This window comes from Harpegnathos saltator, unplaced genomic scaffold (genome assembly GCF_003227715.2).
Source record: "Harpegnathos saltator strain DR-91 unplaced genomic scaffold, Hsal_v8.6 scaffold462, whole genome shotgun sequence".
Lineage (NCBI taxonomy): Eukaryota > Metazoa > Arthropoda > Insecta > Hymenoptera > Formicidae > Harpegnathos > Harpegnathos saltator.
In genome coordinates this window covers 458361-472714 of record NW_020230275.1, presented here as the reverse complement: position 1 = coordinate 472714, position 14354 = coordinate 458361, and the positions used below count along the sequence as shown (strand labels likewise).

The 14354-nt window shown below is 39.9% G+C and overlaps 1 protein-coding gene across 1 annotated transcript; it reads left to right on the top strand.

Annotated features, from left to right (window-relative positions):
• Window positions 1–431: 431 nt before the first annotated feature.
• LOC105184182 (uncharacterized) lies at window positions 432–12632 on the top strand. The gene is made up of 3 exons (XM_025302016.1): window positions 432–1080; window positions 6426–6707; window positions 11830–12632. The coding sequence occupies exons 1-3, from the start codon at window positions 432–434 to the stop codon at window positions 12282–12284; spliced, it is 1386 nt and encodes a 461-aa protein (XP_025157801.1). The 3' UTR covers window positions 12285–12632.
• Window positions 12633–14354: the final 1722 nt, after the last annotated feature.

Sequence of the window (14354 nt, the reverse complement as noted above, 5' to 3'; positions counted from 1 at the left end):
TCTTGGCGATTCGAGTAATTTGAACGCGCAAGCACGTCGAGTAATGGGATACATTGTGCTTCTCAGGCCGAGGGCTCCTATTCTCGGGGCGCGCGAGGAAGAGACGGCGACATCGCGGCGCTCCTTCGCGATACACTTATTAATGGAACAGTATGTTCGTTCTCCAGCAAACCCGCGGCGCGTTCTTTCCTTTCTCCCGGCCTTTCTTTCTTTCTTTCTTTCTTTCTTTCGTTTGCTCTTTCTTCCTTTTTTCCCGCCTGAAATCCGCGATGCGCAAGAGGTCTCGATGAGAGAGCAACCGAGAAGTAGACGGCTATATAGCACGTTAACGGAACGTAAACTCGAATGCCGAGTAGACTGAAGCTTCCTGCAGATCGCTGCTTTCGGCAGCGAAACAAAAGCTCCCCGCGGGAGTAGAGCGCGTGTTCAAGATGGAGCTCGGCGAATACGCGCTACGTCTTATCTGCACATTTCTCAGCTACACGTTTCACACACAGCTAGCGAGGAGCAGCGGCGTGTTTTTGCCAGCGGCAGCCGAAGACGTCGTCGTCGAGTCCGCCGTCAGCGACAGCACGACCGAGACGACGGCCGACGAGATAAGGATGCCAGCGGTGCCCTTGACCGAGCAGGTCATGGAGCACAATATACTGGTGAGCGACCTGCCCGTCGTGGACGAGCCGACGGACGCGCCAGACCCCGGCTGGGACAAGAACCGGGTGATCCGCGACGTCGCATATTTTATCCGCGCTCACAAGTTCCACGACTACGATCGCCGGTACTACAAGAGCGCGGGGGAGGCCACGAGCAGGCTCTACGAAGAGTTCCCCAGGCCCGGGCTGAGGTCCCTGCACTGGGAAGTGCGCAAGTACTGCGACGCGAGCTTCGTCGAGTGCCTCAAGTATCTCGAAAGGATCATTAAGCTGACGGCCCTGAGGCGCGAGGACGACACCGTCACGGTCATGAGGGAGCAGAAGTGGAGCCTGGCGAACAATACCGAGCAGATCTTGGCCGCTCAAAGGGATTGCCAGTCGTCTCAAAGGCGGGACAATCTCACCATGATCCCCTTTCAGGGTCCAATCGGCAAGTGCATCGACTCGCCCGCCAGCATTCCTAATCACGATATCGGGACATTAAACTCGATTTACACACAGTAGCGAGCGAGATCCCAGCTCCTCCCTCTCCCCCTCTCTCTCTTTCTGTCGTAGTCATGATTATAGATTGAGTAATCGGATTGCGCGATGAGGTTGAACGACGGCAAAAGACCATTCATTCGTCCGAGATTGCACGCCGCCTATTAGCGCGTGTAATCCGGCTTTTAACGTTGCGGGCCATAAAACCCGAACGGTGTGTACAGCGGCTAACGGTTGGAGGCGTTACAAGCCATTATTTCTGAAAGCAAGCAAAACACGGTTTGCTATCGAAAGCAACGTCATGCGACGCAGTTGGTTTTCTTCTTCTAGGTAGATTCGTTGAGGTCACTTCAAGGACACCTTGATTGTTTCACTGTCAATAATATGTCTCTTGTGGCGAGTAGATTGGCTGCAAAATTATTATCCTTCATAGAAGACCACCGCGTGTCTAAGATTTCGCTGACATTGCTTCGAAGTTGGAGGCACAGCGACGAAATCGTCAGAGTGAAGCGTCCTTGAGAGAAAGGAAATTAATATACAAGGTGTCTTAAAAATACCGGAACCCCCGGGTAACTTTGCAGGATCAAGTTTTCGTGAAAAACTTTAAATACAAAAGTTGTAGAAAATAGAATAACGGACTTGATGGTGACCTTGAATTTGGCCATGACCTTCAAAGTCATTTGGAGATCAACTTGCGTTTTTTAAATGGGAACCCTTATTTTTTATTACACTGTTTTTTTCTACCAATTAATTTGGACAACTCTTGTCTAAAACATTTTTTTATTTGCCTATAAATTTTCTTGCTTTTTTTAGTCTCAAGAATTTATTATTACAATAGCACCCTGACTTTTGTTAACTTACTGACTTTTCAAAGAAATTTCAAAATCATCAAATTAAAAAATCAGGGCGCTATTATAACAATATATTTTTGAGACTAAATAAAACAAGAAAGTCTAGTATCACTTTTTCTTCCAACAAATAGTTAGCGAGATATCGTAAGTTAGATATTGAAAAAGTTACCAAGTTTTCCTCAAATATCTTAAAAAATATTAGGCAAATGAAAAAATGTTTTAGACAAAAGTTGTTCAAATTAATTGGTAGAAAAAAAACAGTATAATAAAAAAATAAGGATCCCCATTTAAAAAACGCAAGTTGACCTCCAAATGACTGAAAGTCATGGCCAAATTCAAGGTCACCATCAAGTCCGTTACTCTATTTTCTACAACTTTCGTATTTAAAGTTTTTCATGAAAACTTGATCCTGCAAAGTTATCCGGCAGTTCCGGTATTTTTAAGACCCTGTATATGTAAGCTGATGTGAAAACAAACTGATGTGAATCGAAGAGCAACGTATCTCTTTCTGACTTGTTGATATGACCAATTTTATGAACAATCTCCAGTGTGACTCTAGTTTTCAGCATTTAGTTTAAGAAACTATTGTTAATTTTTGCTTTGTTTTTTAATTACGATTATATGTAGTTAATTTCTTGGTCACGAGATGGGCTGCAATCGTACGTAACATGAGGAACATGTTAACAGTCAAGTGATCTTATAACGATTGCACCACCTGGAAAAAAAATAATTTCATCTCCTATGACGTTACGTTCGATAAAGCACGAGATTGATGGAAAATCAAAATCTCACATTCTACTTAGAGTTTTAGAAACAACAGCCTGTGGCACCTAATTAATTTGACACGTGTACGTATGTTCAAGATACTTTTATGTTAATTTATCGCGAGCTAAAAATTAAGCTGTACTCGCATCAAGAAAACAGGTCAGAGATAGATAGATAGATAGATAGATAGATAGATAGAGAGAGAGAGAGAGAGAGAGAGAGAGAGAGAGAGAGAGAGTGTGTGTGTGTGTATGTGTGTGTGAGAGAGAGAGAGACATTGGAACATTCTGACTCATCCTCGCGTCCGCGCACTACAAAAACATGCCTCGATAACGACGAATAAGTTCTATTGATATAAAAAAAACTCACGTTCCCGCTCATTAGAGTTCGTTAGAGCCATCGCTAAAGTACTGTGGCCCCTGCACCGTCCACGAATTAATATATTAAATTAATAGATTAAATGCTATATACACGCAGAAAATATTCTGCATTGACAACTAGAAATTCTCTGTTGAACATGCCTTGATAGCACAAATCTCCTCGAAACGTCTAGAGACATCCCAGAGCCGTCCTGAAGAAATAGGACGTCTCCAGGACATCCCCAGGACGCCCTTGGACGTCCTCTGGACATATTTGCTATTAGGGTGAAGTTCAGTTGCAGTAGCAGAAAATTCTGTTTCTGAAACCGAAGAACCACTTGCATCAACAATTGCTCTGGATTGAAGGAATTCAAATTTTCCGTTCCAAATTTTTCTCAAAAATATAGTTATCGTAGCCGAATATTCGGCTGTTTTCACAGAAGGCGTGAAATTACATTATATACAGGGTAATCCGAAATTCCCGCATTCGGAATACAGAACATGATACTTTATGCTAAAGAAAACAACTTTTTCTTTTAGCAAAATTGCGTCCGACAAGTAGTTTTTACAGAAGAGCGTCTTAAAGTTAACGAATAAGCGCTCGTCTATGTAGTGCTCAGGGCCGACGCGCGCACTTTACTCGCGTGTACCTAATCAGTGACTAGTATTCATAAGTAATTTCTTTTAAGACGCTCATACCGCTCTGTTGTGATCAGTTTACGACATCTTAAGACTGTACTTAAGACAATCTTAAATAATAAGAATCAACTATGAACAATACTGGGATTTCACAACTCACAAAGCATATTACTATTTACATTTGCTTTTATTTTCAGATAATATGGTGCAATCAAACAATTTTTGATAAATATGCACATTAGGTCAACCCCCCTTGAAAGTTCTTGACTTTGATATATGTTGTTAAGAACATGTTCCTAAGTGTTATGCAAAAAGTTGCAGCCGTCGTTCATTGTTTATTAGAAAGTTATTAACAAAAAAATTTGGTATATATGTAAGTTGCAAGTGCGTTTAGCACGGCGCGCTATGCGCGCCCCATCCCCACTCCCCACTACACCCCCGCCCCATCTCACCTGCTTCTCTTCACTTCTTTACCATTGTTTATTTTCAATCACTTTCGAATAAATATTGGGGAGTGGGGATAGGGCGCGCGTAGTGCGCCGTGCTAAACGCACTTGCAACTTACGTATATACTAAATTTTTTTTGTTAATAACTTTTTAATAAACAGTGACCGTCGGCTAAAACCTTGCAGCATTACTCAGAGTGGTGATCTACATAACATACAACTAAAATTTTTGAGATCGAAAGGTGGTCCCCATAGGTAAATATTTACCCTTAAATATATACATGGTGTCGGAAAATTTTCTATTTTTGAAATTTCTTTTGTTAAGAACTTTTTAATAAACAATGAGCGACGGCTGCAACTTTTTGCATAACACTCAGGAACATGTCCTTAACAACATATATCAAGGTCATGAACTTTTGAGGGGGTTGCCCCAATGTGCATATTTACCCAATTTTTTATTCATTTATTATGTAAGAAAAAAAGGCAGTACTTATTTTATTAACTTTTCATTATTTAAGCAATACAATATGGAAGAAGGTCAAATCCTAGTATTGTTCATAGTTAATTCTTATTATTTAAGATTGTCTTAAGTACACTCTTAAGATGTCGTAAACTAATCACAATAAAGCTGTATAAGCATCTTAAAAGACATTATTTATGAATACTAGTCACTGACTAGCTACACACGAGTGAGGCGCGCGCGCCGGCCCTGAGCACTACATAGACAAGAGCGCTTATTCATTAACTTTGACACGCTCTCCTGCAAAAACTGCTTGTCGGACGCAATTTTGCTAAAGGAAAAAATTGCTTATTTTAGCATAAAATATCATATCCTGTACTCCGAATGCGAGAATTTCGGGTCACCCTGTATACCCTGGTATAAAAGAACGAAATCTCAGTAATCGCGACCGAAAAAATTCGTTTGACAAAACTGAATGACCATGCCAATGGTGCGATTTTGAGCCCGGCCACGCGACTGTTTTCCGCGAGCTTTCTCTTCCTAAATGTACCCGTTTTTCTCAGTGACTTCATGGCGCAACAAAGAATAATAAAAATTTTTGCCGCGAGGAAAACCTGACGGGTAATTTACCATCTCGACGTTACGTTATTCAGAGTTCCGGGATCTTTTGGAAAGAAAGAAATGTGAAGATTAATCAGATGGAACTGAGAAGAAAAGTCAAATATCATTTTGCAAAAATTGCAATGGTTATTAATTTAATGATCGAAAATAACCACATCTAGAAGCTCTTTTAATTGATTAATTGATTAATTGATAACTTGAAAATTTGCGTACTTATTTGCAAAATGGTAAAGGAATTTTTTGTTCAGAATGACTTAATCTACAATTATACGATGGTTATGGTGTCTTGCACTTGTTAGTTGAGTATTTTGGACTTTGATCTCTGAATCTCGAATCTGTCGCTTTTTCAAATAACTCCTTAGTAACTTAATAAGCATCGCGATTTTTGCAAAATAGTACTTGACTTTTCTTCTCAGTTTGATCTGATTAATCTTTACAATTTTTCGTTCGTAAAAGATCTCGAATACCCTATATATATACTTCAAATTTACTCAAATTTATATCTTATGAATTATATGCGCACGCAGAAAAATATTCTGCAGTGACAACTAGAAATTTTCTGTTGTATGAATTTTGGTTGCAGTAGCAGAAAATTCTGTTTTACAAACCGAAGAACCATTCGCATCAACAACTACTTTCGATGAAGAAACTCAAATTTCCTTTCTCAGAAATATAGTTAACGCAACAAAGTATTCCGCTACTCTCACATGGGACGTGGAACTACATTGTACATGTAAAGAGAAACGAAATATCAATTACCGCGACGGAAAAGACTCGTTTGACAAAGTTGAATGATGCTGCCAGTAATGCGACTTTCAACTCGACCGCGCAAGTGTTCTCCCTCTTCATTTGCGTGTAGAGGGACACTCTGTTTTATTCGTATGAAGAGCGAAACTTGAAAACCTTAACGTTCGATTCAAGTGATCGAATATACTTCTAAACAGCAAAAACTTTCCAACGGAATTTGTATTGCGACGAAATTTTCAGTGGATTCCTGAAGAACGGAAGGTTTCGGTTGTCGTGATTGAAATTCAATTGTATCAACTGAATAGTTTTCTGCGCGTAGATATTACACTACGGGGGACCGGAGAATATAGATACCACACACGAAGCGTGTACACGGCGGGGAAAATCGTAATCTGGCACAATTTCAGAACGCTTCCAATGGCGCACCAGCGTCAGCTATTACATGTGCTGGTACACGATGCAAGGCATCGCGGATTTAGCTGTCTTCGGCGAGCCCTGCGACAATCACGCCAACTGCCTGGATGAATACGGCGCTCATAACAAGGATCCACGGGCGGACGACACGAAACCGTACGCTTGCGCCCTGTACAGTTTCTGTCCGGACCATTGTTGCCCCATGAAGCACATTCGCTCCATGAAAGACTGCTTCCAGTCGCGGCGCAATCCTTGCCACGCTGAGAATCGCCCAGGTGTGTAGCCAGCCCCGTCTGCGGATGCCTGTCGAGCTCGCGCGAGCGGTTTATTTATATTGGGTTGTTCGGAAAGTAATTTCGGTTTTTTTGCATGAAAATGGAAGACAATATTTTTAATAGAAAACATGAGGTCGCGGCACCGGATGCACTGATGCAATTGTCGCACTGAGTTTTACGTGCTCTCGTTCGGATGTAAAATAGTCTGCCAATTGAAATCAGATGTGCGTCCGCTTTGGATATCTTCCAGTTGAAGGCATATAACCGCTTCATACGAGAAATGTCTCTTTAAGAATGAAAACGGAAGAAAGAAAAGAGAAACTTTTAATACCGTCTTATTCGTACCCGCTCGTATGTATTATATTATTTTATCACGAGTATTTTATATTAATCATAAGAAGAAGAGATAGGAATCTTTTCAATGACCTATATTCGTGCGAATTGTATTTTGACATTAATTTATAATATTACTTTAATATTTCGATTAACAATTTAATTCAATACTGAACCTAATGTTCAATTAATTTAATATTACTCGTAATACTCGGTCACATTTTGATGTATCAGTAGTCGATATACTGTTGAATATTAAGGGGGTATCATATTCTGGAAATTTCAAAAAATCAATTTCTTTTTGTTGCATATTTTGAAAATACTATCCTTTCCGCGTATTTTAAGCCCTAGCTGATCGCAAAATTCCAAAAATTGACGAAGTTATAGCCGTTGAAGCGAAGTAGCGCCGGCCGCTAAACCGGTTTGAGACGTCGCCGCTCGATGCTTACGAGAATTATATCTGCCGCAGGCCCCTCTCTTGTTCGTATTGTGTTTCCTATGTTATATTGTCCATTTCTCGTATATATGCCGACCTTACTTCGCAGAGGGGAACTAGAGCCGTTAGATTTAAATTCCTGTATACCTGCACCGGTTATTTCAACCAGTATCTCACAGTCCGTTCGACAGTATATACAGTCTGTCCCAGATACGATGAGACTGGTTCCATCAAAGTTCTTAACGCAGCGATATGTATGAGTGAATGATGGTAGGTGAATGTTCTACCCTTCATCTACTTAACCTCAAAATTTGAGCGAATTCGGTTGATATTTCACTGTGGTTTGACATTTTATATAAAGTCACTTTGTGTACGTCGGTCGAAAAACCAACTTTTAAATTGGGTAAAAGTGGTGCAGAAACGTACGAAACGCTAAAAAATGTGTACGGGGATGAATGCATGTCCCGTGCACAGGTTTTCCGTTGGTTTGGCCGATTCCGTGACGGTCGTGAGGACCTTGCAGACGATTACCGAGCACCGCCGCCAAAAACCACTCGCAATGAAGAAAACATCGAGAAAGTCAAAGAAATTCTTCGAAGCGACCGCTGTGTGTCTGCCCAGATATTATCTGGGAGTTCTACAACGATTGTGGGCCAGAATTCGACGAGTTCGACCGGAATATCGAGAGCCAGGCAGTTGGTTTTTGTTGCACGATAATGCACCATCGCACAAAGCCATCATGGTACGCGAATTCTTGACCAAAAAAGGCATCATTGTTATCGATCATCCACCGTATTCAAATGATTTGACTCCGTGCGACTTCTGGCTATTTCCCAAACTGAAATTGGCGATGAAAGGAAATCGTTTCGATACCATCCCGGTCATCCAAAAGACTCGACCGCCATACTAAGGGCCATTCCAGCCGATGAGTATAAAAGATGTTTCGAAAAATTTGTTGAACGTTTCCAGCGCTGTATTGACTCAGAAGGAGACTATTTTGAATAAACAAGAATAAAAAATCAAAATAATAAACGCTTTGTATTTTTTTTAGACCAGTCTCATTTGATCTAGGACAGACTGTGTACATCGCGTGAGTCTAACGAAAGTAAAATGCTGAAGAGACGAGCAAGTGCAAGTCAGAAAGGTTCTAGAGATACTGGAGGAAGACCTAGACAGAAAAAAAGGATGCGTCCTTTGAATCCATCTGCGAAGGAGCAGGAGATAGCCAGTACAAGTACATCAGCGAAAATTAAAGGAATATCGTCACAAGCCACCGCTTTCTCAAGATGTTCGAGATGCAATTTCACCAGTATATGAAGCACTCAGTACGAACGATTTACTAACGCGGTGCCTGGGAGGCTACAATCAAAATAGTAATGAAAGTGTAAACTCCGTCATATGGAAAATCGCGCCAAAAATATCCTCCGAGGGTGCTGAGGTCGTCCAAATAGCAGCAAATATACAGCTCATTCAACGAGGGAGCAATGGCATATCTGAATATTATGCAAGTGTTGCATCTGAAAATTGGCGACAAAGCACATCAGTGGTGCGTGTATGCTGATGAACAGCGCGTCGAAGCTGCCGACCATCGAGCGCGGGAAAGCACGCGAGAGGCACGATCAGCTCGTAGGCTTGAAAGATTGGCTGCAGAGGACATTTTAGCTGATGCAGAAGAGCTGTAATATGGTGCAGGAACAGCAACAGAATAATGGTAAGATGAAATAATTATCACTGTATCTCGTAGAAAACAGTCACCGAAACTTTAAACGCGTTTATCTCGAAACGACTTTTTCGGAAACGGTGTACACGATTCCGAACGTACTTTTATTCCGGCTGTCTTACCTCTTTGTTTACATCAATATAACAACACAATGCTCAAGTTGACGTAGAGTTTTTTTGTCTCCGGTGAACCATGTATTAATAACAATAAAAAAACCGTCGTTTTTTTTTCGGTAAAAAATGAACCTTTTCTTCGAAGTGCTATAACTTTCACAATTTTTAACTTTCTTGCAATTTTCCTTCGTCAACTTGTAGGGCATATATTCTAGTTTAATATTCTTTTTGTATTTTTGCTTTCAGGCACGCCGTACAGGAGGCACTATGTACACCGTAGTCGAGCGCGCGCGCGCGAACGGCTTCTGCGAAATTACATATAACTTTTATATTTCTCAATATTTCCTTATATAAAAAATACAATAAATGCACCTAAGCATATACTTAAATATCGTATATGTCATGAACCTGATTGGCCTACCACTTTATCACAAAAAAATCCTGAAATTGACCCTCATTTTCGGGTCTCCAGAGTATGATACCCCCTTAATCTCAGATAAAATGTTTAGTAATCTAAATTCTTAATACAAATAAATTCAGCATGTAGGATTAGCAATTTTCTCAACGGCCTATATGTGTACGAATTGTATTGGGTTGTTCGGAAAGTAATTTCGGTTGTTTGCATGAAAATGAAAGATGATATTTTTAACAGAAAGAAAAGTTTTATTCTGTTAAATATTGTTCTTTTGTTCTAACATCTTTTGCCATCTTTGAGGTAATTCCACGCTCGTAGAAGTTCTGGTCCTTACTGGCAAAAAACTGGATTAAGTGGTTTTTGACACCTTCATTTGAATCGAAATTTTTACCATCCAAAGAATTTTGCAGTGACCGAAACAAATGATAATCGGATGATGCCAAATCAAGTGAATATGATGGATGCGGTAGCAAATCCTATCCAGACCCTAACAGTTTCTGACGAGTCATTAAACTTGTGTGAGGTCTGGCGTTGTCATAATGAAATACAATACTTTTTCTGTTCGCCAATTCTAGTCTCTTCTGCATGATGGAATCATTCAATTTGTCCAATTGATGACAATAAACATACGAATCAATAATTTAGTTGTTTGGCAGCTCAAGAAAACCATTCCTTTCCACACTGAGAAAAAATTGTATCAAAATTAAATAAATATTTGTTCGAATACAACTGTGAATACATTTATTCAAATTAAGCGACTAATTTTTAAAATGAAATACAGAGGTTCTGAATATAAATTTTTTTCTTGAATTTTAGAAAATAATTGCTTAATTTAAATAAATGTATTCACAGTCGTATTCGAATAAATATGTGTTTAATTTTAATACAATTTTTTTCGCAGTGCAATCCTACTAAACAGTTCTTTTGATAAATATCTGAACACTTTCTCTTGATGAATATCAGCTTTCGATATATTTTGAGCTGGTTCATCACGTCTGATCTTTTGCGTTTAATATTGTTGTACATAATCCATTTTTTCGTCTCCAGTTATGAATCGCTTCAGAAATGGATCGTTTTCCTCGTTTCAACAGCAAATCGCAGATGGTAATGCGATGAATCAAATCTCTTTCTTTGAGAACGTATGGAACCCAAATATCTTTGAAACGAAACCAAGTTGTTTCAAATGCTCATGCACGGTTGAAGTCGATAACCTTCCACCTCTCAGCAATTTCTCGTGTTGTTACATAACGATTTACGTCCACCAATGCCTTTATTTGGTCTTCATCAGCCTCAACTGACCTTTCAGAACGTGATCCATCTTAGAGGTTGAAATTTCCAGAACGAAATTTCGAAAACTAATTCTGACATTAGAGTTCCGTAAACACATCCTTTCCATACCTTTATGTAATAAAAAGCAAAATGTGACGAAAATGTTCACGTTGGTTTTCCACTTTTGATGTGACAAACAAAAACAACTTGACAGATTCCAAAACAATTTTCAAATGAAGTTTGAAAGTGCGTTGTAAAAATGCAAAATGATTTTCCGGTTTAGAATGAGGTTAACTGCTTGAAAAGACAAGCCACACCATCTATTTGAAAGAACCGAAATTACTTTCCGAACAACCCAATATTCATACATCGCAGTGTGACTGAGTTAATTTTCGCGCCGCCGCCGCCGCTTTATTGCAGCATCGATAAAAACGCAGGCACGATGCGCGACGCATATTCCTAGCGCATACTTTTTTTTAGACACCGCTCGTATGTACTCGCTCGTCGACACTCGCGCGCAAAATGAATAACAATCGGCCCCTGCCGCGCGATAAAGCGGGTACGCGACAAGCGAGAGCTAATCACTCATCAAGTCCGCGACTTCACGGCCGCGCGACGGTGATGACGTCGCGTTCGGTTCAGCTCGACGCGCGTAAATCGCAATCAAACAATTATGTGAGTTATATCCTCGATTAAACGTATTAATTATTTATGCGAACAAGATATGCCTGGAGCAAAACAATTCGCGAAACTTCGCGGAATCATAAACATATGTTTCTCGTAGCGTTCGCCTAAGGTAATTTCTTGTCTGACACGTGGCCCTACTTTGTCCGCAGCGCATCGGAGGTGCTCGCTGCATCGCGACGAGAACCGCAACTTCCAGGCGCTCAGGTCGAATCGGATAAACGTGAGCTGCGAATGCCAGCGGCCCGGCTACGAGTGGTCCTCCAGGTTCGGCCTGTGCGTCGATGTGAACGAATGCTCCCGTGGCGCGCACAATTGCACGCTGCACGCGGGTGAGAACTGCCTCAACCTGGCCGGCGGTTTCGCTTGCATATGTCAGCTCGGTTACGCGTACAGTCCGACGGCGGGACGCTGCGTTCACGATCCGGGCTTCGAGAGGATGCTGAAGGGCGACGAGGACGAGCCGACGAGTGCGGAGACGAAGCGTCGCCTGTTAGACGAGATTATTCGTTTCATCACGAGATCCTCCGCGGGCGGCCCCGTGAGCGCAACGTCTCATATTTGCGTTTCATTAATTTTAATTGTGTTAATGCACGGCGATGTGTAAGTCGGAGAAGGCTTCATTTGACTTTCGTCTTAATCCGACCCGAGTTTCTCCTGCGCCGCGCCGCCCAACGTTTCCGTCCGACGGAAACATGTTTTCCGAAGAATGTCTAATGAGCTGCGTGTGTAATCACAAATCCGTTATAACCACCGAGTTTTTGCAGAGAAGAAATACGCGCGGAGGAACTGCTTATTTTATCCGGAATATACGCCAGACGGTCTTACAATCACTTGAAGTATTTTTATTGTCCTCATTTCATTATTTATCTACGTTCGAATAGATCGAACGACCGATTAAGACAATGTCGCGCATAATTCAAGATAATTCAAGAAGATTGGTTTATTATCGCTTTCTACATTCTATAAAAAGCATTATTGCAACATTCGCGATTGATTTCTCGTAGAAAATATCGTTATCGCTTGTTTACAAGTTCGCTTGGCGCGAGAGAATTTTAATATCTTGTTTAACCCTTTATACCCTGAATCAATAAATGATAATTAACAAATATAGGAAAATAAATCTTAGAACGATTTCTAATCGTTTAACAATGATTCAATTTCAAGGTGACACTTATGAGTACCGGACATGCAGAAAAATATTTTGTTGCGACAACTAGAAATTTTCTATTACGTAAAGTTCGGTTGCAGAAAAATCTGTTTCACAAAGGGGAGGGTTTCACCATTCATATTAACAATTGCTTTCGATTGAAGAAACACAAATTTTTGGTCGCGAAAATATAATGACCACATTCGGCTACTCTTACAGAAGGCTCGGAACTATGTATGTCAAGAGAAACAAAATCTCCTGGTTACCGCAATAGAAAACATTTCGTTAGATGAAGTTAAATAATGTCACCAATGATGCGATTTTGAACCCGGCTGCGACTTGAAAATAATTTACCATCTCGACGTTATATATACAGGGTGAGTCTTTTTAATTTTAACAGGCAAATATTTCGAAAATGTGCAATTTTACAAAAAAATGTTTCAAATAAATGTTGATAATTTTGAAATTTCCAAAAGTTGATAAGTTAACAAAAGTTAGAGCATTATTGTAACAATATATTCTTGAGATCAAATAGACTAAAAAAGTCTAGTACTATTTTTTTTTCCAACAAATAGTTAGCGAGATATCGTAAGTTAAATATTGAAAAAGTTACCAAGTTTTCCTTAAATATCTAAAAAAATATTAGGCAAATAAAAAAATGTTTTAGATAAAAGTTATTTAAATTAATTGGTAGGAAAAGAAGATATAATAAAAAATTGGGGTTTTCGCTTAAAAAAATTAAATTGACTTTCATCTGACCTTAAATACATGTTTCGAGATCAAAATAAGGGCACCATTATACCAGGTACCATACAACTTTTATTCGAAACATTTTTTTGTAAAATCGCACATTTTCGAAATATTTACCTGTTAAGATTGAAACGACTCACCCTCCATATATACTTTCAATTTACTAAAATTTATACTTTACAAATTATGTGTGCACGCAGAAAAATATTTTATAGTGATAGCTAGAAATTTTCTGCTACGTGAAGTTCGGTTGCAGTAACAAAAAAATCTGTTCTGCAAAGCGGAGAACCATTCGCGTCAACTGCTCTCGATTGCAAAAAACTGATATTTTCAGTCTCGAGAATGTAGTTGCCGCAGCAGAGTGCTTGGCTACTCTCATGTGAAGACGTGGAACTACACCATACATCTAAAGAGAAAGGAAATTTCAATTACATTAACGGAAAGGATTCGTTTGACGAAGTTGAATGACGCTGCCAATAGTGCGATTTTAAGCCCGATCGCGCGAATGTTTTCTGCGAGTTTTCTTTTCCTACATGTAGAAAAATATTCTGTTGCAACAACTAGAAATTTTTTGTTATATAAAGTTTAGTTGCAGTAAGAGAAAATTCTGTTTCGTCCGAAAAACCGAAGAACCATTCATATCAACATTGCTTTCGATTGAAGAAACAAAAATTTTCGGTAGGCAAAAATATAATGACCATAGCAGAATATTCGGCTACTCTTATAGAAGGCGTGGAACTATATCGTACATACAATGAGAAACAAAATCTCTCAGTT

Coding starts and splice junctions, on each gene's coding strand:
- LOC105184182 (XM_025302016.1), top strand. CDS start 432: ATGGAGCTCGGCGAATACGCGCTACGTCTTATCTGCACATTTCTCAGC. Junction 1,081..6,425: donor CCCCTTTCAGGGTCCAATCG/GCAAGTGCATCG, acceptor GCACAATTTCAG/AACGCTTCCAATGGCGCACC. Junction 6,708..11,829: donor CCACGCTGAGAATCGCCCAG/GTGTGTAGCCAG, acceptor CTTTGTCCGCAG/CGCATCGGAGGTGCTCGCTG.